This window comes from Choristoneura fumiferana, chromosome 13 (genome assembly GCF_025370935.1).
Source record: "Choristoneura fumiferana chromosome 13, NRCan_CFum_1, whole genome shotgun sequence".
Lineage (NCBI taxonomy): Eukaryota > Metazoa > Arthropoda > Insecta > Lepidoptera > Tortricidae > Choristoneura > Choristoneura fumiferana.
The window spans coordinates 8855435-8882015 of NC_133484.1; the positions used below are offsets into that span (position 1 = coordinate 8855435).

Here is a 26581-nt window from a genome sequence, read left to right on the forward strand (position 1 = left end):
ATGAGAAAATAATTAAAACATAGATCATACTCCGCACTCCCAGACCAACACTGCATCAACTCAAAATAATACGCCATTTTAATATAGACTTAAATCAAATTTCTGTAAGGTCTGGAGTTCTCGAGTGGCGACCACGAACCGGAAGACGAGGCGTTGGCAGGCCTCCTACCAGGTGGACTGACGAAATCGTGAGAGTTGCGGGAAACCGGTGGATGCAATTGGCGAGTTGTCGTTCATTATGGCGGTCTAAGGGGGGAGGCCTATGTTCAGCAGTGGACGTCTTCCGGCTAATGATGATGATGATAATGATTATTTTGAGTTGATGCGGTGTTGGTCTGAGAGTACGACTCCTCAAACTGAACAACATAAGTTCAGCGACTTTTCAAAATAATTAGTTTTTAATTTTTATTACACTTTTAAGTTTATACCAGGGATGTTATGGAGCTCCGTATCCGTAACCGAAACTATCGGATATCGGAAATAAAAAACTATCCGTAACCGTAACCAAATCCGATATAAAAATTTCGGTTTTGGATAGGGGCGTAAGTAGTCAAAATGGGCCGAGGCGACAGAACAGCCGCGGGCTTCTTCTGCATCTATTGTTTATTATTTTTTTCTATTGCTAAGTCGTAATTTACGATTCGTAACAATTACAATAAAATTAGAGACTATATTCCTATTAGAAAACAAACTCTTTATTGCACAAAACAAAATAAATAAAAATACAATAAAATTACACAATTATATGAGTAGGTGTTTAAGCCTTAGTTTGTAGGTAAGTATAGGTTTAAGTTGTTTTTTTATTGTATTAAATATATTGACCCGGATAACTCACGTCTTAAATCGAGTTTAGCTCGACATGTTTCGGGCTAATCCGTAGCCCTTCGTCTTCGGAGCAACGCGACTCAGCGGCTGCTGCAACACGCGCACTACGCGCCGCCGCTCTGCTCGCGCGACTACCCGACGAAACTGTCACCGGCACACAACTACCCGCGTTTTCATCAACATTACAACTGTCATATGTAGGGTAGCACACAACACTAACAACATCGCTCTGTAAAGGTACGTTCACACACACCGATGACGCAGCACGAGTATTTAACACCGTTTTCCTACTCGGCGGTACCGTTCAACCACTATCCCGGTCCCGGTCGCTGAGTCGCGTTGCTCCGAAGACGAAGGGCTACGGATTAGCCCGAAACATGTCGAGCTAAACTCGATTTAAGACGTGAGTTATCCGGGTCATTATATTTAATAATTCAATTGTTTTATTTAATTCACCACCACTTCGTTCCGCGAATTTTTGTACCTCCCCTCGTAGTTTAATTATATAGTTTGATATAATATATCAATTACTTTATAATCCTTTTAATTAATATTACAAATGCGAAAGTTTGTGTGAGTGAGTATATCGGTAGTTTTTTTATTGTATTTTTATTTATTCCTATTTGTATTTTACTTTTACACTTACTTAAAAATCCAATATCCGTAACAGAAACAGAAACTATCGGATAATCCGTAATAATTTAACATCCGTAACCGTCACCGAAACCGGTACTATGTTTGACATATATCCGTATCCATATCCAGATCCGAAATGTTATATCCACAACATCCCTGGTTTATTCGAAGAAGCAATGTAAAGCAAAATGCTTTATGTTTTTAGTGTGACAGGGTGATGTTGATGTCCATTAACGACCATCTTTGTACTTAAATGAATATGAATTTGAATGAATAAATGAATATGAATATGTCGTTTGGGTTCTAGGATGGCGTACATTGATAGCAATATTTAATTTGTATGAAAAAAGGGAAAATTCAAAGACTCCATTATTTTTACAAGTCACTGAACTAATGTTGTTCAGTTTGACGAGGACTATCTATGTTTTAATTTTTTGCTCGTATTACAGGTCACACCCGGCATAGGTAGCGATAAAGCTGAAAATATTGAGTTTTATCGCTGGAAAAAAAAACCTCTTCAATTTCGGCAAAAACACTGTTATTTATTTTTTCATTCACTCCAATTTCCTTTATTTACTGCCACGACTGCTACTAAATAAATGAGGTTACGAAATCAGCAGGGCTACTACGAAACTCGAAACACGTCCCTCTGACACTTTATACTATTTAATACGAGAGCGAGAGGGACAGTACGACACGAAGTTCGAGTTTCGAGTTTCGTAGTAGCCCTGCAGCTTCCAAGGCCAAGATCATTCCTGCAAGAAGCCATCTTGTCGCTGCTGTTCGACGCGGCGACTTGACGCTACTTTTTTGAGTCGCGGGAAATTCTAAATTACCTTCAAAATGGGGTCATGTGACCAGATTTATCGCTGCAATCGTGCGACGAGCGACTGCATGTGGCCGCGCCTCCTCACCCGTCACTGTCAATGTCAAGCCGAATTCGTCAGTCAGTCTAGACAGATTGTGTCTGTCTACCTACTTACGCAGACTTACGCTAACAAACAAATATCCAAATAAGTAAGCCTAATTGTGCAACCAATAGTTTATTTTGCTGTGAAATAGTACTGTTGTTTTTTTGTAGTTTTAAATGTATAGGAATAAGTAGATATAAGAGTAAATATGGATATTTTAAAAGCTGAAATCGCCAAGAAACGTAAGCTACTAGAGGAAAAAAATGTGTTGGTGAGCAATTAAACATTTAATATTTTGTTTTTGTTCGAAATTATCAGTGTTTTCACCATCTGCTTGCGTTATGGTACAAATACAATAATTCTAATTTAACCTTCCAGAATTCAAAAAAATACTTCAAAAGGGGAGAGCTATTAGCTAAAGAGCAAGAGGAATACTTGAAAAAATATGGTCAATCGAATAAAGAAGCTGAAGAAGAAAAGCAGCAGGAAGAAAAACGTGAAAAAAGTAATAAAGTTGCTATGTAAAGCATTTCTGTTATATAAATGTAAAGAATTCACATTGTTATATGAGCAGACAAATGCACTTTTTCAGCCAAAAAATTCAACTAATAAACAACCTAACCAACAAAAAGTTGGAGAACCCCCGACTTTGTCACTTCAAAGCTCAATATCTCAAAAACGGCTGAACCAATTTTGATGAAACATGTCTAAGAACCATAGCTAAAAACCCTGATTTCAAATAAAAAAACACATTCAAATCAATCCACCCGTTGAAGTGCTACAGTGCCACAGATAGACACACAGACAGACACACAGCGGTAAAACGCACACATAGCAGTAAAACTTATAACACCCCTCTTTTTGCATCGGGGGTAAAAACGATGGCTAATGGTTATGCTAACGATAATTTTCAACCATATCTCATTATGCATGGTCTACTCGTGACCATAGCCACTGCAATGTAGTTGAAATGTCAAGTTAATTAATTGTATAGTGGTTGTGGTACAGTTGTTTTATCTCACGAAAGCGGGTGAGCCATGCTTGTAGTTGTAATGTATATAGACACATGCTCTGTTGTGCATAACTATGCGTTGCGTTAGCAACATCATTGTTAATGAACAAAATTATATAAGTTTACATTTATTTTACTTTAAACATATGTGGTAAAAACCTGCTTTCAAATAGAAAAAAACACATTCAAATCAGTTCACCTGTTTAAGAACTATGGTGCCACAAACAGGCAGACAGACACACATAGCGGTCAAACTTATACCTAATACCCCTCTTTTTGTGTTGGAGGTTAAAGATAAATTCATTCATCCAATCATTTATTCATTGTAGCCATGGGACATCTAAAATAAAGGTAATTTTAGTAAAAAAAAAAACATTTATTTACAATTTTATATTAAATGAATGACACATTTATGTACTACTTAAGATGGAGTCATAACTAGACTTTTCTTCACTATCCGTTATCACTTTCACTTTCTAAATTTATAATTAATTCATGATCAGTGTCAAAGTATTTCAAATATTAATTTTCTTTAAGCATTAATTTTTTTCCCTCACTGCGAACAACTTTTCTCAATTTCGTATTTTGCATGTTGACGGTACTCAATCAAAAACTTTGATGCAAACCAAATAGCACGCCTGATCTGACCGGCGATTCGGCCGACACTGAGCACTCCCAATCTTACGCACACAGAGACAATGTGCATGTGTATCTTCGCACACAAGTATGGCTCAACCCCATTTCGTGAGATAAAACGTCTGTAATTTAAAACATTGTTTTTTGAGTAGTTCATAAGGAAATTGTCCCATACAGCCAAAATTTAGTTCAAAGAATTCTCATTGTAAGCTTTCTTTTAGCTAAAAGACAGGAAAGCAATGAATCTGAACAAACAGAAAGTGCATGCCTGCCAAGGCCTGAGGTTATAAAAAGGTTAAGAGAAAGAGGCCATCCCATTTTACTCTATGGGGAGAGTGAAATTCAGGCTTTCCGGAGACTGAGAAGAATTGAAATTCAGGAACCTGAAGCAAATAAGGTGAGGTTTGCATCTGTATGCCAGTATTTTGATATAAGCATTTCAGTTTCTGTACACAATTATGTGTGCCTCTTATGAAATATCTATGACATAAAATCACACTAGCTTACTTAAAGCTGGCTAATGGATTTTCTAGGTGGACAAAATTTTTTAGGCATTAGGTATCACTGGGCCATTATTTTTAGAGGTGCTACTAAAATGGGTCACACTACTGCTGATGGCTGATCAACTTTCTGGAGTGCAAATTCAAATGACTTGACTACTTTATGGGCCCAGGTCTTGGTTAGGCCTGCCATGCTATTATAGCTTCTTTATTTTTTTTTTGGGAAACAATATTGTACAACTCGGAAGGTACGTGCAATAATGTACGACGTGATAATCCGAAGCATTATTGCTTCCGATTATCATGCCGTACATTATCATGGTCGCGCATTATCAGGGCGTACAAAATATTTAGCGCGCTGTATGTAATGTACGTAGTGATAATGTACGACGTGATGATCTGAATCCAATCGATTCGAATGAATAGATAGTTTTCGCAGCGGATCGAGCGAGCGCAGCGATATAGTCTGAGCAAACCCGACCCAGCCGGGTTAGGTTGAAGCCGTTGCAGCCTCGCTCGCCGCTCTCGCCCTTCGTTAGGTATTTTTTTTATTTCAATCACGGAAATCGTAAGGCATGATAATCGGAAGACATAATGCTTCGGATTATCACGTCGTACATTATTGGTTCCCTGCTAGTTCGGTACGGGGTGATAATGCACGGCATGATAATTCATGCACATAAGCACGGATTATCGGGCCGTGCATTATTTAAGCGTGCATTAACAAGTCGTAAATTAACTAGACCGTTTTTTTCTAGGGCTTCAGAAATGACTTCCAAGAAGCTATGGACAAAGTGGATCAAGCCTATCTCAATGAGATCTTAGCATTGGGAGCACAGGTAAGTTTATCCTACTAATATGAATGTGAAAGTTTGGGAAGATGTTTGGAGGTTTGGATGTTTGTTATTGTTACTCAATCACAGACAGTTTGAGTCCCAGGGAAGGACATAGGATAGTTTTTATCCCGGAAAATTGCATAGTTCCCGCGGGATAGCGATAAATGATACTACGCGAATGGAGTCGCGGGCAACAGCTAGTAATAGGTATAATATATTATAAACCATTCTACTTTTATTGAACTAATGAACTAATATATATATATGTGTTTACCAGCGGCTTCACACGTAAATCATTAGATCCAGCAGCTGAATTGAAATTTCGGGATTTTTATAAATTCCCATATAAATATCTAAATAAAAAGTAGGCTATGTTTTATTCCAGATGCCCAGCTATCTCTTTGAGTATTTATCTAGATAAATAGTCAAAGAGCTATCTATCTACATACCAAATTTCATCCAAATCCGTCCAGCCGTTTCAGCGTGACGGAGTAACCAACATACTCACTCACACAAACTTTCGCATTTGTAATATTAATTAATAGGATTATAAAGTAATTGATATATTATATCAAACTATATAATTAAACTACGAGGGGAGGTACAAAAATTCGCGGCACGAAGTGGTGGTGAATTAAATAAAACAATTGAATTATTTTTCTTTTTATGGCTCCGTACCTCAAAAGGAAAAAACGGAATAGGAATAAGGGTATAGGATCACTTTTTGTCCGTTAGTCTGTCTGTCAAGACCCTTTTTCTCGGGAACGCGTGGAGGTATCAAACTGAAATTTATATTAATACTGAGGTCTACTGTCCCTTGGAGCTGTGAAAAAATCGAACTTCTAAGCCAACGCAATCAAAAGATGCAGCCGTTTATTTTATTTTTTTATACGACGGGATGGCATCAAAACCTACAGGGTACTTCCCGTGAACTCACAATCTTGAAATTTGGTAGGAAGGTAGCTATTATAACGCAACCAACTAGAAAAGTCTGAAAATCTTGATGGGGGCGGACCAGCGATTCGAAGTCAGACTTGGCGAGGGCAGCATCGCAACATGGCTCTTGCGAACTGGTGCATTGTAATACAAGAGCAACACGCCCTTCCACAACTTTCGCCTTCTTTTTCCTTTAATAGCTTTTCTTAGTCTTTCCAGCAGCTTTGCGTAGATCAATAAAATTAAATTCCCTTGGAATCCCAAAAGATCGTCGCCATCAACTTTTCGGCTGATTCTAACACTCGACACATCTTCGGAGGAAGTGCACCCTTCTTATGCCACTGCATCGACTCCTGTTTAAACTCAGGTTGAAAGTGATGAACCCAAGTTTCATCTCCAATAACAATTCGATCTGATAAAACTTCGGGGTTTTTGCCACACATGTTTACAAAATGTTTCGATTCGTCAATCGTTTTTAGTATTCTGGGTACCCAGTACCCAACCCACCTTGCACTAACTTTTGTAATACCAAGATGATCGTGCAGGATCCTCAACATAGTCGTATTTGATAAGTTACCTAATGCAGATAGCTATTTCTTTATAAGACGAGCATCTTCCACTATTTTTTTTCGATTTTCGCACAATATCTGAGGATGTGGCATCGACCGGCCTTCAATGGACTCTCTGCCATGCTTAATAGATTCTGCCACTTGTAAATCATAGTCTACTAGGGTATTGACCTCCTTAAACAGCTGACATCTCATTCATTATCAATTGTGGAGATTTTCCTTACCTAGACAGGAACTTTATCACGGCACCATATTCAACTTGCTCCATAATGACTGATTTATACCGAAATAATTTGCTTTCAAGGCGATATCGCAAAAATAAAAGACAATCTTGAGATCATTTTTTTTGAAGGGTTTCAAGGTAAAAAAAATAAAAAATCTCTCACTATAACTGAGCATAAACTTTGTATAATAATGTTTCCTCCTAATACTTCATTCCGCGAACTTTTGGACCTCCCCTCTTAGTCTGGCTAATAGAACTTGTCACAAGCAATGTAAAGCAAACCTTGTTTCGGCAACTCTGAAAATCGCCCAGCATTTTTGTGATCCTCTTGCATTTGCAGATAAGTTTTGATTCTTTGATTACAAATAAGTTTCAACTGTGACTATACTTATTTTACATTTTGATGGTTAATCTGCCAAATCTTCCAAAAAAAATTTTCTTCAGCTGGCACAGATTGGGTTGATAAACCTAAACTCCAAATCCAAACTAATATAATAAACTAGCCGTTACCCGCGACTCCATCCGCGTAGAATCCGGTTATCGCTATCCCGCGGGAACTATGCAATTTTCTGGGATAAAAACTATCTTATGTCCTTTCCCGGGACTCAAATTATCTGTATACCAAATTTCCACCAATTCGGTTCAGCAGTTTAGACATGATGAAGTAACAAACAAACAGACAAACTTTCGCATTTATAATATTAGTGGGATGTGAAAGTGCCGAGTGCACGAAAAACGAAAACTGCCGAGTCAATTGTGACAAAATTTGGCAAGGCGAAAATTGTACACTGAGGAAAAAAAGAAGCTGTTTCCTTTCTAGAATAAATAGAGACTTCCTGTAGAATAACAGCTAATCTAATAATATAGACAAAATTAAAAATCCAAATCTGCTGAAGTTGGAAATCTCTGAGTACAAAGGTTTTATATGTATATCTAAATATCAACCCTATTTTCAGAGTGACACTGAAAAATTATTAAAAGAAGATGCATTGGTTGATTCTGTTACATATGAGTTTATTCAAGAAATGGCAAAAACCATGGGCCAAGGCAACAGGAACCATGATATGAATGTCATCATGGCTTTGCTACAGGTGAGCAATGAGTGAATTTTTATTGGGTAGAGAAAAATTATCATTGAGGGCCAGATCTAGAGGGAGGGGTGGGGCAAATCTGGGTAGGTGTACCCCCAGGAGCTATTCTGCATGTTGTAAATTACTAACTAAGCCTTATTTCTTGCAAAGCATTTTTCGATCGAATTTTATCTGTACTTGCACCTGTAGGCGTGCGCCCGCTCCCTGCACCCGCGCCAGCTAGCTTAGGCCCTATCATGGGATATCGCATGGGGTGCAGACGAAGTTGGGAGCAACAGCGAGTATTATAATAAAGTGATCGACCAGTGATCAAAGTGGTCGTACCTGGTTCAGCAGGTGGCGCTGGCCATACAGCGGGGAAATGCGGCTGGCATTATGGGCACCTTTGAGCCGGGTACGACGCGGAATGGTGGTTTTTAGGTTGTAAGTAGTTTAGGTCTTAGTTTGTAGGTTATATTATAAGTTTAGGTTAATTTTTTTTTTCTATCAATTGATCTTAAACACATAGATATTAAATATTATAAAGTGATATTAATTTTCCAGTTTCTTCTAACAATGTGGGGTCAACAACTTAATTCTGCGACTGCAGCGGAGAAAAACACAGTAAAGCACAAGATGACGAGAGCAACATACACACAAACGCAAGTGTACCTCAAGCCTTTGATGAGAAAGCTAAAGAAGAAAAATTTGCCAGAAGACATCTGTGACAGCCTCATGGAGATTACCAAGTGTTTACTAGAACGAAATTATATCATGGTATGTGATTGTGGCACTTCATTGTTACGGTAAAAACTAATATGCAGTTCTTTCTCAATGTTTGTTTGTAATGAAATGGTTTATGGTGGTCAGCAAGTGGGTCCCGGACATGATGACTCATAATGTACGAGTAATTAATTTGCCATATCTTAATATTATTATGAAAATATAGATATACTTACAGATAATGTTTAGCGAAGAGAACATCTAAATCGGTTGAAAATTGGATTTAGTGTTTTTTTTTAAATCTATATACCTGTCTCTTTCTTAAACGCTTTTCTCTATGCAGCAAGTATGGCGGTACTGGCGTATGACGTCACATGCCAGTATGTCTTTCTCTGTCTAATCTTGAATTTCAAACCTTTATAACCTTGTTATTTGTAAAGGTAGCTTAAAAATTGTTTTTCTATTTGATAACAGGCATTGTGTTGTTTTAATTTATAAAACATATACAAAATAGTCAAATACCGTATTCATGTACGCTGTACAGTCACGTCTAAAAATATGTATACAAAAACAAGGTTGCATAAATATGTAGTCATACATTGTATCAAAAATATTTATCTATTACTGACACCAAAAAATTGTATTCATTAAACTTTTTCAGTATTATGTAATCACAAAATGCTTCAGAAAGTTGCATACTTAAATAAATTCCATTTAAATGTATCCACCTCGTAGGCAAAAATAAGTATACATGAATGGGTTCCATATACATATAACCACACCAATTTGGCAAATATTTGTATACGCCGTTTGATTCATAAATATGTAAACACGATTTGATATTTTGATTCGTTTTGAAGAATTACTGTTTTGTTAAGATTACATGTCTGTCTCTTTCGTAACCTGCATGCGGGCAGGGACATACATACTACGAATCCATACTCCATTAAAATAATATTATATACTGGTGACCCGTTCCGGCACAACACGGTTACGGTATACATAGACACCGTGAATCACACTATTTATTTGTGAAAACCGCATCAAAATCTGTTGCGTAGTTTGAAAGATTTAAGCGTACAGACAAAAAAAGCGTCTTTGTTTTATACTATGGAGTGATGAATTGAAAGTAACTCTGTCTGTTCCGGTATCACGTCGAAACCGACTGGTTTCGACTGTCAAGGGGCTGAACATAGGGTACTTAGTTTTTATCTCCAAAATCGCCATATATGGCCTAGGAAACGTAGATGTGGGGGTGGCGATGTTCTACAATATGCTCAATGACTCCCTTGCTCGCCATGTGCCCCGAAGGCTATCATCTAGTGTCCCTTGTCGTTATAAGTACCCATCCTGGTACACTCCCGAGGTTATTAAATATATTAAACTTAAGCATTTCCACCTCGTTAAATTCAGGACTAATGGCCTCGAATTCAATAAACAGATGTTTAGGTACTATAGAACCCGAGTGAAGGAGGAAATTTCTCTTGCACACCGAGGGCATTTGTGGAGAATTGGACTTGATATTACTCGGGAGCCCACTGTATTCTGGAAACATATTCGGAATTTGCGCAGCAATCGATCGTCAATAGGTATTTACACTCATTGCGGTAAAAAAGTAGATAGTGTTGAAGCTGTAGATGTTTTTGCTAATTACTTTAGTTCAGTGTTTCACGAAGATACGCCAGTTCTTGATGCTTCAAGCGCCAGTTTAAATGAAGACCCTCTAAAAAATGTGACTATTTCCCTGAATGAAATCACTTACAAGGACTTGTGTCGAGTGGTGCGCCAACTAAAAGTCTCTTCTTCCCCGGGGCCTGATGGTATACCCATATTCGTATTGAGGGACTGCGTGTCGGCTCTTGCGGAGCCTTTGCTCTACTTGTATAATTTATCTATAAAGAGATGACATATCCCTCGGTCTGGAAACTATCAAGAGTAACACCGGTCCCCAAAGATGGCTCGTCTACCGAGGTGTCATCTCATAGGCCTATTGCTGTCTTGTCGGTATTTGGAAAGGTCTTTGAGGGTTTGATTAATCGCCAAATAATTACCCAAATATCACCTTACTTAACGGACGCGCAACATGGTTTCCGCGCTGGCCGGTCGACTGTCACCAACAATGTCAACTTTTCTGATTTTGTTCTTCAGCACGTAGATAGAGCCGGTCAAGTAGACGCGGCCTACTTTGATTTTAAAAAGGCCTTCGATCTTGTTGACAACGATATATTATTGCGGAAACTATCGGCATTTGGGTTCAGCAAGTGCCTCCTAACGTTCATCGCCAGCTACCTGAAGGATCGGAAACAATATGTCCAAATCTGTGGCCACTCTTCTAGGGAGTTCTATACCCGGTCTGGTGTGAGTCAGGGGAGCACGCTGGGTCCGACCCTGTTTCTGATAATGGTCGATGATCTACCGGCCGTCGTCAGTAAATCTGAGTGTCTCTTGTTTGCCGATGACTTGAAGGTGTTTTCGGCTATAAGTGGGGACGCGGACTGTGAAGCGTTGCAATCAGACATAAACGCTATATCTAATTGGGCGCGTATCAACAGATTGTCGTTTAATGCTGGGAAATGCAAAGTCATCTCTTTCACGCGTTCTCCGACAGCTGTTGAGTATTCCTATGACTTGGCAGGTAGCTCATTGCTCAGAGTTCACAGTACTAGGGACCTAGGCTTGATTGTGGATGAAAAATTTAACTATCATCAGCATATCATTAGCGCATGCAAGAGTGCCAGTAGAGCCTTAGGATTCATAATGCGTGCAGGCTCGCAGTTCAAGAGTGTAACTGTCTCTATTGTCCTGTATAATGCTTTTGTACGTAGTAAGCTGGAATACAATTCCATTGTTTGGGATCCTATGGAATCGAAATACAATTTGCTCATAGAGAGAGTCCAGCGAAAGTTTGCTCGGCACCTGTATAAGAGGCTATATGGTTATTATCCGTTTTTGTTTCCGTCGCTGTTTGTGTCAGGCATGGTTGGGTTGGATACCCTAAGCCATAGGCGAAAGTTGCATTTGCTCGTACATTACTGTTCTTTGTTGCAAAATAGGGTCAATAATCCTCTGGTACTGCGGCAAATGACTCTATTCGTCCCGCAACGGTATGTACGGGCGGGAGTACGCCGCCGCCATCACTTATTCGCAGCGTTGGCGGGGCTGAGGACTCGTAGAGCTAGGAACTGTCCAACGGCCAGGGCAATTGCGCTGCTAAATGAATTTTTGACTGAAATCCAGGATGCTGACGTGTTTGCCGATGGTTGGGGAGCACTTTTATCTAAAATAATGTTATTTTTAGCATAGTATTAAGTATTAACGAGCTAGGCGTTTTGGTGCAAACTGTAAGCCTGACTTCGTATTTAATAAATAAATAAATAAATAATAAATAATAAATAAAAGCAACCCTTAAGGGGAGAAAATGGGGGATGAACTGACTGGAGTGAGCTGGATGAAATTTGGTATGGATATATTTAATTTTTTATACACCATCAAGATCACCAAATACTTGGAAACGTCCAGAGTGGTCATTAATATCGACTAAGCCAAAGCGATCAAGTTGTTCGGGTCATCCACTGAGGACAGATCCACTGAAGCATCTATAATTTGCAATCTTTAATCATTGTAATTTTAATTATAGATCTCTCACTCATCGTACGAAACACAGTAGCAGGACTAGCCAGCTCCTGCTTCACGTCGATATTCTGTGAGAGTGTGGTACTACCCGGTCGAGCCCGCCCATTCGTACTGCAAACCAAGAACTGGCTACAGTGCGGCTCTACCACTAACAATTAACAATATAATTAAAATAAAAACAAAAAAATGCTTAGTGCACCTTTCTGAGAATGACCCTAAACTGAAATACTCAATATTTACAAGTCAATTCAATCTAAGGACTGTCAAGTGCGTCATAGAATAATCGTGAGATAGACGTATGCAGTGACAAGTCCGCACTGTTTTCGTGAATTGTCAAATCAGTTAAATATACAACTTACGATTCTATGCCAGTCAGATAAGGTTTTTTGTTGCAGTCTGGATACATATTTATGAATCAAACGGCGTATACAAATATTTGCCAAATTGGTGTGGTTATATGTATATGGAACCCATTCATGTATACTTTTTTGCCTACGAGGTGGAAACATTTAAATGGAATTTATTTAAGTATGCAACTTTCTGAAGCATTTTGTGATTACATAATACTGAAACAGTTTAATGAATACAATTTTTTGGTGTCAGTAATAGATACATATTTATGATGAAAATGTGTGGCTACATATTTTTCAATTTTTTTTGTGTATACATACTTTTAGACGTGACTGTACAAACTATACTTCGTTTCGTCTTTTTATTGAAAAACACTTGAAAAATAAGCCACAGCAAAAATGTAACAATTAGCAAGGACAATGGTCATTTACATGCTTTTGGTATCAAAGTAATAGTCACTGTTTTTTTAAAAACTTTTCCAATAAAAGGACTCGTCAAGATTGTTTACCCTTTTTCTAATGCTAAAAAAACGAATTATATGTAAGGACACAAATTATCAAGGTGTCCTTCATTAATTAGTTCGTATATTCTGGAGTAACTATTAACTCGAGTGTGTACCCCCAATAAATAAATTGTCTATCTGCTATTATCATTCTTGACTTTCATTATAATTTTCAGGCTAGTGATGCTTATCTGCAAATGGCCATTGGTAATGCGCCGTGGCCTATTGGAGTGACTATGGTGGGTATTCACGCACGTACTGGACGCGAGAAGATTTTCTCCAAAAACGTAGCTCACGTCATGAACGACGAAACCCAGAGAAAATATATTCAAGCCCTGAAGAGACTGATGACCAAATGCCAGGAATACTTTCCGACTGATCCATCGCGATGCGTCGAATATAGTACTACTAAGGATTAATAAATTAGTTTTACTACTTAATGATGTTTTATTTTGCTAGAGGTAGAGGTAGCTTTGGAGGTAGCCTAGATGGTAACATATCCAACGCCATTACACCATCTCAGTTTATTACACCTGTCTGGCTCTGAAGTTTTACTAAACATGGCTGTATGGGCTTAGAATATCTATACGCAGGGAATAAAAAAAAAACAACTGCCAATGTCACGTTGACGTTGACTTGACATCTACCCTACCTACCTGCGTGAGTCTGGCTGGTTGTTTGTTTGCCTCGTTCGTATCAAAACAAACAACCTTGTTGTCGTGAGAAATTAAACGTTTTTTTAGAAATGATTTTAGAATATGTGATTAAATATCATCTTCAAGACTGTATTAATATTATATCCGAGAGTGATCCCCTAGGATACTACAATGTAAAAATCGAGTAAGTAAACATAACCTTTATCCCTGGACTAAATTTGAAGCCTATATTTACACTTCCCAATTTATTTCTAGTTTTTTGAAACTATTCGAGACTTATCCGGATATTGGAGACAAAGTTCTTTGTAATCCCATAGAGTTTCTACCAATTTGCCATGAAGATATAATTAAGGCTCAGCAGTATGTTCTTGAACAAGAAGAATACAAATCTATAGTAGAAAAGATAGGTAATTACTCCTTGAAGAAAAATGTCCATGCTCGTATCTTCGGTTTACCGGTTTGCCCTGAGCTGCATCGGATGGTTTTCCCTAAAAATGTGGATTTGGGATGCTTTTTAAAAGTCACAGGTAAAAAATTCACAATTAGTTATAGAATAGTACATTTTCAAGTTATTTATTGTACATAGACATGAATATATACACACTGTAATTTTTTCATCTTATTTAAGGCACCATTGTCAGAGTAACACAGGCAAAAATGTTAGAGTATCAACGGAAATATGTTTGCGTTAAATGTAAATATGAAAACAGTATACAGGCAGAGTTCGAGCACAGATACATTTTAAAAGCACCAACTAAATGTGGGAATGATGAGACAAGATGTAAAAGTTCTACTTTTACACAAGTCAATTTAGTTTCAAGGGAGCATTGCAAGGATTATCAGGAAATCAAAATTCAGGCAAGTTTTTATTAACTACCTATTGTGCCTTTCATATGCCTTGTATTTATAAATCTATCAACCTTACCAAGTGCAAGTCTCTGTGATACAACAGGTTTATGAATAGTAATAGATAATTAACCGGAAAATATATGTTATTGGGTAAAAATCTAGTTACAAGTGAAGCTAATATAAAATGTGTAAAAATATTGATTATGAGCCAAGGCAATTAAATATTCAAAAAAAATTACAGGAGCAAGTAAACAAACTGAGCATTGGCTCAATTCCAGGCTCAATGTGGGTTGTCTTAGAAAATGAGCTTGTTGACAGCTGCAAGCCTGGAGACGATGTTAATATCTGGTGAGTTACATGGATATTAGTTTTATTTTACCATATCCATGTTAGATAAATCAAAATCACATTATCCGACAAAGAATGAAAGTCACAGACGTTGCTCAAAGAATTAGTTTTCTGAAGTGGCGTTGTGCTGGCCATGTCTGTCGCAGGACCGATGAACGGTGGAGCTGACGATTCTTCGAATAGAGACCACACACGGGAAAATGTAGTGCAGGGAGTCTTGAGGCACGGTCGACCGACAACCTTAAGAAGGTCACTGGTGGTGGATGAATGCGAGGGGCTGAAGACGAGAGTGTTGTGGCGCGCCATGGAAGAGGCCTATGTCTAGCAGTGGACTGCTGTAGGCTGATGATGATGATGATATTAGATAATGATTTCTTTTGATTTGGGAATTTCTGCATGTTCAGTGTTTATACTTAATGCTGTATTCCTCAGAGATTGGATCTGTGTAAATAAATTTATTATTAATATTTATTTTGCATGATGCATCATCTCACAAAGGCTTACTTAAAATTATATGCATACCTCCAAACAAAATTCACATGGTTTAAATACTTTTTCCTAATCTATTTAATCTGGTCATATTCCAGGAGGAATTAAGTAAGATTCACATTTTTGTTATAACCTGTAGAAATGAGAATTAGAACTACTGTTAATATTTTTAACATACCTAACAAATAAAATGATTTAGTTCCAATCAAAATGTTTTTTCCCATGATTCCTGAGATAGATCTTAAAGCGCTTTACTATACTGTCTTGTGTTTCTGTTAGCCTAACTAAGGAGTGTAATGCACTGTTTGTTTAGTCTGGCTGGCACTTGTTCCAACTGTCATAAAAAAGTGGTCAATCTCCATTCAGTGGCACTGTGCGTCGGCGTTGGCGGCCTTCTGTTCAGACTAAGAAGTCTGAAGTGGAGTTAGTGCTGCAAGCAAATTACTTAGAAGTCTGCAATGCTCAGAGATCAGCAGTGATAGCCACAGCTCCCGATGTAAAGGAGTGCTTCAATGACTTTTGGGCTAATTTTGAAGCATGCCCTTTGAAAGGAAGAGACCAAATTCTAATGTCAGTGTGTCCTCAGGTAATTATAAATAGCTACTCTGGTCACGGCTACGGTTAATGTATTTCCCGGTATTACGACATACTGAATGCATCCTGATAATTTGGATGGGGACACAAATTATCAGGATGTGAATTATGAAGTTTTATATTCTGGGGCTTAAATTACTCTTACACTCATCTCCTAATAGCACTTAATTCTATAGCAGCCCTTGTTGCGTCCGTCTTCGAACGTAGGCCTCCTCTTCACGTTTCCACGTCTGTCTGTCCCCTGCCACCTTCATCCAGCACTTAATTATGCAGCTTCATTTACCTGTGTTGCAATAATAAAGAACCTACTTACCGTTACATAGAAGAAAAGATTTTTCGTTATTTTTTTTTTGTTTTAGGTTTATGGGCTTCACTTAGTAAAGTTGGCGTTGCTTTTAACGGTAATAACTGGCTCCAACCACAGAGTAGAAGACGATAAAAGGCCATCGCAGGATGAGAAGCATCCCACTCGCGTCCGAGGGCAGTGCCACTTGTTGCTGGTTGGTGATCCTGGTAAGTTTTTTGATTTGACAGACAGTATTGTCGCGACCTTAGGTAGCTTGGGGTAGTGGAAGACCAATTTTATTAAACTAATGGTTTAGTTTAAGCAATTTATTATGGCTCCCTCTGGAGTAAGAACGCGAACGGAGAATGAGACTTTCAGGGGGTGAGTAATAACAGTTGGTTAAAGGTCAGCTGGAGGCAGTGTAGCAGAAGTGTTACTCTGATGTAGGGACTTATACTACTACTACTTTCTCATTTAGAGGAGAATTCAGAGTGGGATTCTGTAGAGAATCCAGAGACATCTAGCATAATGTTTCAACTCAAAGTGTGTTACCTAGTCCGCCCTAGGGTTTCGTGGCGATTGCCCCTGCCAACTGCCAACCCATTGAGTAAACCCACCAGTACTGTTTAATAATACAGTGCTAGTTATGTACGGGGAACAAGGTAAAAATTCTTAGCATCTATCACTGTAGGTACTTAAGCTTCAGAAATAAAAGGCTTTAGGTTTAATTATTTAACTTTAACCTCCACAAAAGATAAACAAAGACCATTCAACAAAATATAGTACAAAAAGTCCTTGATAATAATTTGCAGGTACAGGCAAGTCGCAGTTGTTGCGAGCCGGGGCCGAGCTGACGCCCCGCTCCGTGTTCACTTCGGGTGCCGGGAGCACGCGGGCAGGCCTCACCTGCTCAGCATTGAGGGTATATAAGCTTTTTTGTCGCTGCTTAAGTGACTAAATAAGAAACAAACAAGATGAGATTTGTGGTGCATAGGAGAAATTTGTGTCTGTATTCCTGTCCAGTGGTGGTGTAGAGGTATAGCACGCAGCACGGAATGCTGAGGACCTGGGTTCGTTTCCCAGCGCTGGTCTCTTTTTCTGGTTTTTCTGTGCATCTATATTTCAGTTTGTATTTTCGATATGGATTTTACGGGATGACCGTAAAAGTAACAAAAATTATATTAAATGTGACAGTGGCCTTTATTGCCAGTTGTAGTGGCCAGACGGAAAGGGTGAGCTTTTCTCATGTCATTACTGTCATGTGTAGATTTTAATGTGGATACACCCTTAACATACATGTTAAAACGATACAAAACCTTACTCAGTATGTTTAATATTCAAATATTTTATTATATTAAGCTAAAGTGACAATACATTGCAAAACGAGTACTAAGCTTTTTTATTCTAAAGTTTCTGTAATTAAAATAAATGCTCAGTTTTTACTGTATTTTCTAATTTCACTGCATTTGTTCTTGCGTTCAATATCCACTTCATAAATAAACATCATGCATGATGAATAACAAGGTATGTCCATGTTATACAAACTCTCAAAACTCTCACCCTTTCTGAACTCTGCTCATAAGTTTCCAATTTAGGAAGAAGGCGAGTGGCAGCTGGAGGCTGGTGCGCTAGTGTTGTCCGACGGCGGCGTCTGCTGCATCGACGAGATATCTCAGCTGCGTGAGCACGACCGCACCGCCATACACGAGGCCATGGAACAACAGACCATCTCCATTGCTAAGGTACTTTACCTTTTTTTTATATATATTCATTTAAATTTGTCTGGCCAGACATAAATGCAGACAGGGCGAGTTGGAAATAGGCTAATAAAAAAAGACCAGCCATTGACCTCTATCTCACCTGATGGTAGGTGCAGATGAGACTGAAGTGTAAGCTCACTGGTTCAGTAACAGCCTATGTACTCTTTGCCTTGAATATTCCTAAATTGTTTTTATCCGGAATTAAAAATCCAAAACTCAACTGCCTTAAAAAAAAGGAAAAAACTCTGTTAAGTAACTTAAAATTAAACAGTCTGGACCTATTCAAAAGCGTGGCCGGCTCAAACATTCTCACAGTAACGGGTCCCGACTGTTGAACTTTAAGTTACTTACCGAGTTCTAGACCACTAGACTTGTTTTTTTCTTGTTAGATTTGTTAGTTTGATACCCATATTGTTTCAATAAAAAATATTTTTAATCTTCCCCTCACCCTCATCTTTTTTTAGCAGACCAGCCATATTGAAATAGTATATTTTTACACATTAATCAACATGGTTTTTTTCAGGCTGGTATCGTGTGTAAACTTAACACGCGGTGTGCTATTGTGGCTGCTTGCAATCCCAAAGGCCACTATGAAACAGACCAACCACTCAGCGTTAACGTTTCACTCGGTACTCCACTGTTGAGTAGGTAAGATGCCCTGGCCACAAGATTCCTTTCCAGTGGCGTAGCGTAGTGGGGGTGCGGTCCGCCCCCGGCGGCAATTTTGGGGGGGGGGGGGGGGGGGCGATAAAATTCAATAATAAATAATACTTACTGAATAACTTCTATAGACTATATATTTCACTGTTTTGTCGCACCTACAATTCGGACTGATTAGAATGAGCACGAAATTTTCCATTACTTATACTGTGACGAAATCGGGGAATTCACTTTTTATAATGAGTACAATAATAACATCTCATATACTCATCATCATCATTCCAGCCTTTAAACGTCCCACTGCTGGTCTTGTTTGGGGGTCATGTATACTATAGTTTTTTTAAAACCTAAACAAGAGGGCGGCAAAATTTTCTTCCGCCCCAGTCGGCTGATACCTAAGCTACGCCACTGTTCCTTTTCATTGTATAATTTACATTAAGGTCAAGATTAAAACAACAAAAAATACGTTGGTGTGGTAACAACCTATAAATATAAACTTCTTTTTATTATTATATATGGGTCATAGATCCCTTAAAGCCTTAAACCAACGAGATGAACGTATGACCTGGTTAAAGCCTCGGGTTCACGATGGATGCATGCCGCTTCCAACCCAAGCAACTGGAGGTCTATGGTGAGGGCTATGTCCATCAGTGGATGACAATACAATGACTCTTTATTGAACACTAACACATAGTAAGCAGTACAGAAAACACAGGTACCTATATATTTAGAGAGATACGGCTGACATGATGATAGATCCCTTGGACTTGGACCTAAAACGCAAAAATTTTGCATTCAGTTTACCTTTATCCTCAAAAGTTCTTACTTGGGACAGACATGCTTCAGTGCTTCAGACCGAGCTTGTATAACAAGAGTATGACATGTGTAAATGTACCTGTGATAGTAACGCTTGATCTACTTACACTTACATATTATTGTTTTGATAAGCTTTTGGTTAATCAAAATGTTTTTGTCTACAGGTTTGATTTGATATTCATTCTGCTCGACTCTAAAAACAAAAGTTGGGATAAACTTGTCACAAACTACATTTTGTTTGGAGGCACTCATGCAGTTGATAAAAAGAAGCAATGGACTCTGGAAAAATTACAGGTGACTGAGGCCAAATGAAATTATTTTAAATAAAAAGTCTTCTGGAGGACATGGGGGGAGGCCTTTGCCCAGCAGTGGGACACCTCTACAGGCTTCTAAATAAATAAATAATAATAATAAAAAGTCTTCTGACATTATCACTAGATGGCGTAAGTATCAGATCTTAAGGTCTGTTTGGCATTTGAGTCGCATTTGGATTAGTTTATAACTGAACTAAAATTATCATACTACGCCTGGTTTAACCTAAGTACTTACGAAATTATTACTATAGGCTATGGGCTTGCTTTTGTCCGACGAATCTATTAAATTAAAATAATGTTTATTTCTAATTTTTCCAGATGTATATCGGCTTAGTGGGACCTAAATACACGGAGATGACAAAATCAGCGAACACAATTTTACAATCATATTACATGACGCAAAGAAAGTCGGAATATAGGGACCCCTCGCGCACTACAGTACGAATGTTAGACAGTCTTGTAAGGTATGCCTACCTTCATTTTGAGTCTGGGCAAAGCAACGTTTATTGTAGTTTTCAGTGTCTTCTCACGAGGTTGACATATTCGCATTTGATGCACATTAAGCCTCTTTAAAAAATAAAAAAAACAAGATTAATTGCATTTATTGTATTTTTTTAGGTTATCTCAAGCCCATTGTCGGTTGATGTACAGAACGACTATTCTTCCTGTTGATGCAATAGTGGCAATATCCCTCGTGGACTTGTCCATGCAAGATTGCACTTTAGAAGACACAGTGGACGCCTTACATTCGACATTCCAAAAGTACCCAGACTTTGATTACTTGTGCACTGCTAAAAAACTACTTGGTAAGCTCCATTTGTTTGAAATATGGCAGGAGGAACTAATTTTTTATGCAAAACTACTTCATGTTGATCATCAAACTCTAGGGAGTGAAATAGAAAAGAAAAGTTATCAATTATTTGCTAAGTTTAATGATGTAACAGATGATAACATTCCTCTCTCGGCTTCTTTAGTCACGAGCTCATATTTTAATAAAAAATCAAATGATGATGATGACTTAGGATTTGTAAATGCAAAGGAAAATGATAAAAACTTACTTGAAAATCATAAAACTGTTAAAGATAAACTTGCCGCCACATTAAAAAAACATGCTACATTGAATAAGATTCAGAAAAAGCCACCAGTTGCTCAGAAAACAAAAAAGAGAAAACATAAAGAATTAAACAAAGATACAAAATGTATTACTGCAAAAAGCAAAAAAGCTAAGCAACATAAGAAGAACAGTGAAGCTGATGGTATATCTGAGAGTGATGATGAAATAAAAGATACAACACGTATTTTAAATGCGATTCCCAGTGTAAATGACATATTTAATGATATTGGAGTTGATTTAAATTATGATAGTAGTGCTAAAAGTAATGAAATGTCAGGAAATAGCCAGAGAGAATCAAGTGGAAAGAAAAACTTAATAAAATCATGTGGAGACCAGAGGGAATCTAACAATATTTTAATAGGCAACACTGATAAAGAAAATCATGTAAATACAAAAAAGACACTCAATCCCAATGAAAGTTCCTCAAAAATCATGAGTAAATTAAAACAATTTCAATGCAAACAAGATCATGACATCAGTAAATATGAAGAAAAGTTAGACATTAGTACAGAATGTAAAGAAGTAGATGTAGTTGTTAAATTAGAAAATGTTACAGGTTCTATAGATAATACTAGTAACAATAAATCAGTTCCAACTTCCCAAATTTCAATTTTTGAAAGCTCTGATTGTGATATAGATTTAGATTTTTAAGTAAGAAAAGAAATAAACAAAGTATAAAATAAGTGATTTTTATTTTGATTCATCAATTTGCTATCAGTTTTTATCTAGACTAAAATTCTACTATTGTGCATGGTTTGTTATTTAGTTTCTATGTAGGTATTTCATCTGCTGTCTGTGGCAGTACATGCTAAAACATTAAAAATATCTCAGTCTAACATTGGATTTGCTAAGTGGACAGAGTGGAAATAAACCTGTACTGCTTTGAACTAAAAATGAACTATGTTAATTTCCTGCACTTTATTACCTACCACAATATTATATTGAAGTATTTTTACAAGCTTTTATTTAGTTTCTCTTGTTTCTGTCATCAAACCTTAGATCTCAAAGACCCACTTCCAGTGGTCACATGAAGATTGCTTCTATTTAGAGTATTAAGTAAAAGCACCTCTGAATACGTTTTTTACTTTTAATTTATTCTTCATTCTCAGCAGAGCCTTTATAAGGATCAGTTTCGTAGTTTTCTATAAGCAATGATTTAAATCTCCGTGCTGTGACTGCAATAGTTTCTTCTTTAGCTGCTAAATTCATTATTTCTATACGAGAAATATACAAATGATCTGGATTTTTGGGGCTGATTGCTTTTATTACATCTATTTCATCACCTATTTTGACCTGAAAGTATAAAAATAACTATGATTTATTTTGTGGGTTAATTTTATCGTTTTACAATATTTTTGTGATTTATACTTACAGAAAGACTTTTCTTGAGTATTTTCTTTCCATTAACTCTTATCTTACTTTCATAAAATAATTGTTCAATTTTACTGAAAATAAAATATAAATATAGAACATCATTTAACAAACACAGTTCAGCTAAAAATAATTACACAACAATTGGCATTACTACAATCATCACTATGTTGATTCCCAGGGGTGAGCGTTTTATACTAAAGTACTGAACTTGCCCAGTGTTTCCAAGCTGGGGTCCATCGTTTAAGTTGAAATAGATATAATGAATATGGGAAATAAATATTTTGTCTGCTCTAGAAAAATGGAGGGAAAGGCAAGACAAAAGTATTTGTTCTTGGAATGAATAAATACTATGAATGTTGGATGTTTACCTATGTTATGTAATAGTACTAGATGTTTGCACTTACTTTCTAGCAATTCCTAAAGCTGTCTTCAGTATCAGGTCTGTTCGTAATGAGGTTGTGTTGAACTTAACAATTTTTGAATCCCTACTAAGTGAGTTATCATCTTCAAATGATTCCCCCTCATCGTCAGAGTCTTGAGCTTTTTGCTGAAAAAGTAAATGTATTTTAGCCAAAAATATTATTTTGACACTGTTTCACCATCCATTGATTAATTTTATTTGACGGATCAATGTGATGCCGTCTCTGTTTGTTTTGTTTGAATATAAGAAAATGGCATCACATTTGTCCATCAAATAAAATGAATCAACGGGTGGTGAAACAGCCCCTTAAAGTTCAGAACTTTGTTTCTCTCTATTAAACTCGCAACATGCTTAACAGAGGGGTTGTTGTCGTCGATTGAGGATCAGTACTGAACTTTCATGACAACTTTGGTGGTTGTTTCTGCTTGCCTTCCACACTGTAGTGCTGGAATCCGGAGTTCATAGTTAGCAACAGAAAGCGCTCACTCTCACATCAGATCCCTCTTGTGTAACGTGTGGTGTGATTACCTTTTATCACACACGGGAAGAGATGGGTCCATCCTATTCTAAAACCAGTAGGGTTACCTACGAAATTCAAAAATAGAAGTTTGTATCGTACCGCCCTCTCACTCTCGTATGAAATAATATTAGCGTCAGCGGGACGGTACGATACCAGCTTCGATTTTCGAATTTCGTAGTAGCCCTACAGACACGGCACCAGCCAACTGTTTAGCCAGTGACATTTTGAGGGTTTGGTGTACTAAAGGCGAAGAATCAATGCAATAAAAAAACAATATACAATAACCTTTTTAGATTTGTGACGAACAGAACAAAATGAAACGTTATTTGGGTACAAATTCCTTGAAAAAGAAGCTATGTTTACATTATTCGAACACACTGTTGTTGTGATAGATTTACGTATAATTTCTTGTCTAAGCCCGCGGTAGATTAGCAACGGCCTTGTTATTTTGCGCCATGCTGAATTCATTGTGTTTATACTATTTCACTAAATATATATTTTCTTGGATTTTCACTACGTTACGACATACAAGCTAGGTTATCTTCATCTTCATTCGACTTTTGACATATCGTACGTACTATCATCGTATGGTTAATATCGGGGTGACACTCTTTCCCGGCCCGGATAACACCGACATGGAAATACCGGCCCTGTTTTTTGTGTACACGCCCATAGAAACTGACAGGAGCTTCTATGGGCATGTACACGAAAAACAGAGTCTGTATTTCCAGCCCGGTATTATCCGGGCCAAGAAAGAGTGTCACCCATCGTATCGTAGTCCAAATGTCAATGTCATAATACCATGCAAATCGTTTCATATGTGGTAAAAAACGCAGGGATTGTTTATTTTTTTATGTGCTACCGGTCGATGTCAAGGAGTGTCTCAAACAGTACCAATATGTATTTCGTTTTACGCATAGTTCACTCGTGGGAACAAAATAGTTTAACATTTTGGCGCCAAAGCCAAACTGGAGGGCCGCCGTGTTAGCACAGTTATAATATAAGCTAAAGCAAAGCAGTATGGAAGCTAGTCTAGGCATATTTTTTGAGATAAATACCTACGCTCCAATGGAGCGTTAGGTTTGTCCACTTATTTTCGGTAAAATTGAAAATAATAATTCGATGGTGGAAGTCTCAATTGACGTAAGGGACAAAATGCTACTACTTTCTAGGAGAGCGAAAATAAGTTTTTGGTAATTTTCAAACCCTCACAGCATTGTTAATGTTTAACTTAGCAGGACGTTATAATTACATAAAATCTTGAATTTTCTTGCTTTTCAACGTGAAACTATAGACATTTTCGTAAAAAGCTTAATAAGAAAAATAGCTGTCCCTTACGCCCGTGACATACGGGTGTCATAGCCCCTTACACTCATAAACTGTAAATAAATAAATAATGTAGTAACCGATTTTTGGTCTTAAGGACATCATATATTTTATTTGCTACGTATTTGGACGTAAGTTCCTTTAGTAAAATTAAAAAAGATAGTGAATTAACTCAAGGAACCACTTTAATTATTTAAAATAACGCGTAAAAGCCATATTTTTTTGCACGTCCCCTTAAAAAATATGTAATTTGTAACATTTTTTTTAAATGGAAATTATTAGGTTAAAAGTTAAATAAAAGTCAAATAAATTTTATTACGTTTTAAACTCGTGATTCTCACCAAAATACCACCAACGGTACTTATCACGCTAACACACACAAGTAATATTTACCTCGACGTTTCGGCAACATGGCAGTGGCCGTGGTCACGAGTGGAATGAAGTGTGGGGTGTCAAGTCTGCCTGGCAGCGCGAGTCCTTCGAACTACCCGCACTTGATCACAAATAGTACCAGCACTCGTATCACGAACTACCCGTACTTGGTCATTTTTATTTGTCACCCCATCACACCGATTCACAACACTAACAACGTCCGATCGTTCCTTCGAACATTCATCCCGACGTCGACACTTATTAATAACAGGATTCCACGAAGATGAAAGCTTATATCCATCGTCCCGGTTGAAATTTTTATGCTTTTTTATTTCATTTATTTATTTATATATTGCATACATGTAACATAAGCTCTTAAAGTTAACATGAACCCTGGTAGGGTATAGCATTTGTTGTTATAATTGTTATTATCTATGTATTTACTATTTTAAAATCTTTTCTTTTACAATAACTAATTTCTGTACCTATATTAATTAATGAATCCTACAATAACTTAACTTAATAAAGGAACATCAAATATCACTTGAGATCAGAAACATTTTTCCCACTTGTAGCAAACAATGCGTCGTGCGCGTGCGTGACGTGAGAGGTCACTTATTACAAACCATCCTCCATAAATTCCGAGATCGAGTAGTAACATTTATCTATTAGGATTTTTTAAAACTTTTTATTAAAGGATGTGCTATTTTGCTCACTTCTTAAATCTATGGGAATTCTATTGTATAATTGTATCGCTTTATAATATGGACCGTTTTTAAAAATACTTAATTTTGGTTCAGGGACAACTAGGTCATGTTTACGTCGCATATTATTTGAAAATTTAAAAAGGTGGATATTATTTCTGACGAACAAGGCTACTTCCAAAATATACAAAGGGGAGTGTCAATAATTTAAACTTTTTAAAGTATGGTCTACAGCTATTTGGTTGGCAGATATTTGCTAAGATTCGGAGACATTTCTTTTGCATAACAAACAGTTTATGTGCATCTGTGCTGCACCCCCACCGCAGCAGCCCGTAGCGCAGCCACACGAGACAGCGCTCGCGTGGTACACCGACAGCGCACACGTAAGGCTGGTGTTAGTCTTGAGGACACCCAACGCGTAAACGAACTGGGACAGTTTAGATTTCGTTTTTTCTATATGGTTTTTCCAGTTTAAATGTGAGTCTAGTGTGAGTCCTAACAGGGTGCAGTGGGTTACTTCTTCGATGTTCAGTTTATTTAGGATATTGTTTAGATCAATAGGTGGTTTCTGCCGCGGTATGAATTGAATATTTTTCGTTTTATTTTTGTTTATTA

General features: G+C 37.4%; 3 protein-coding genes across 3 annotated transcripts; 2 read left to right on the forward strand and 1 right to left on the reverse strand.

Annotated features, from left to right (window-relative positions):
- The first annotated feature begins 2385 nt into the window (after positions 1-2385).
- Positions 2386-13803, forward strand: Prp18 (pre-mRNA processing factor 18). Its single transcript, XM_074096193.1, has 7 exons — positions 2386-2643; positions 2751-2877; positions 4242-4417; positions 5279-5359; positions 8041-8175; positions 8719-8931; positions 13540-13803. Exons 1-7 carry the CDS (start codon positions 2581-2583, stop codon positions 13780-13782), a joined length of 1038 nt encoding a protein of 345 aa, XP_073952294.1. The 5' UTR covers positions 2386-2580; the 3' UTR covers positions 13783-13803.
- A 189-nt stretch (positions 13804-13992) lies between these two features.
- Positions 13993-21903, forward strand: LOC141433999 (uncharacterized). The gene is made up of 12 exons (XM_074096192.1): positions 13993-14203; positions 14275-14546; positions 14648-14877; positions 15110-15216; positions 16072-16291; positions 16659-16812; positions 17398-17507; positions 18181-18327; positions 18869-18993; positions 19986-20115; positions 20454-20599; positions 20754-21903. Exons 1-12 carry the CDS (start codon positions 14109-14111, stop codon positions 21898-21900), a joined length of 2883 nt encoding a protein of 960 aa, XP_073952293.1. The 5' UTR covers positions 13993-14108; the 3' UTR covers positions 21901-21903.
- Positions 21904-21922: 19 nt separating this feature from the next.
- On the reverse strand, positions 21923-24288 carry LOC141434001 (mitochondrial transcription rescue factor 1). Its single transcript, XM_074096194.1, has 4 exons — positions 23850-24288; positions 23028-23170; positions 22622-22694; positions 21923-22542 (listed from the first exon to the last, which is right to left on the reverse strand). The coding sequence occupies exons 1-4, from the start codon at positions 24030-24032 to the stop codon at positions 22342-22344; spliced, it is 600 nt and encodes a 199-aa protein (XP_073952295.1). The 5' UTR covers positions 24033-24288; the 3' UTR covers positions 21923-22341.
- Positions 24289-26581: the final 2293 nt, after the last annotated feature.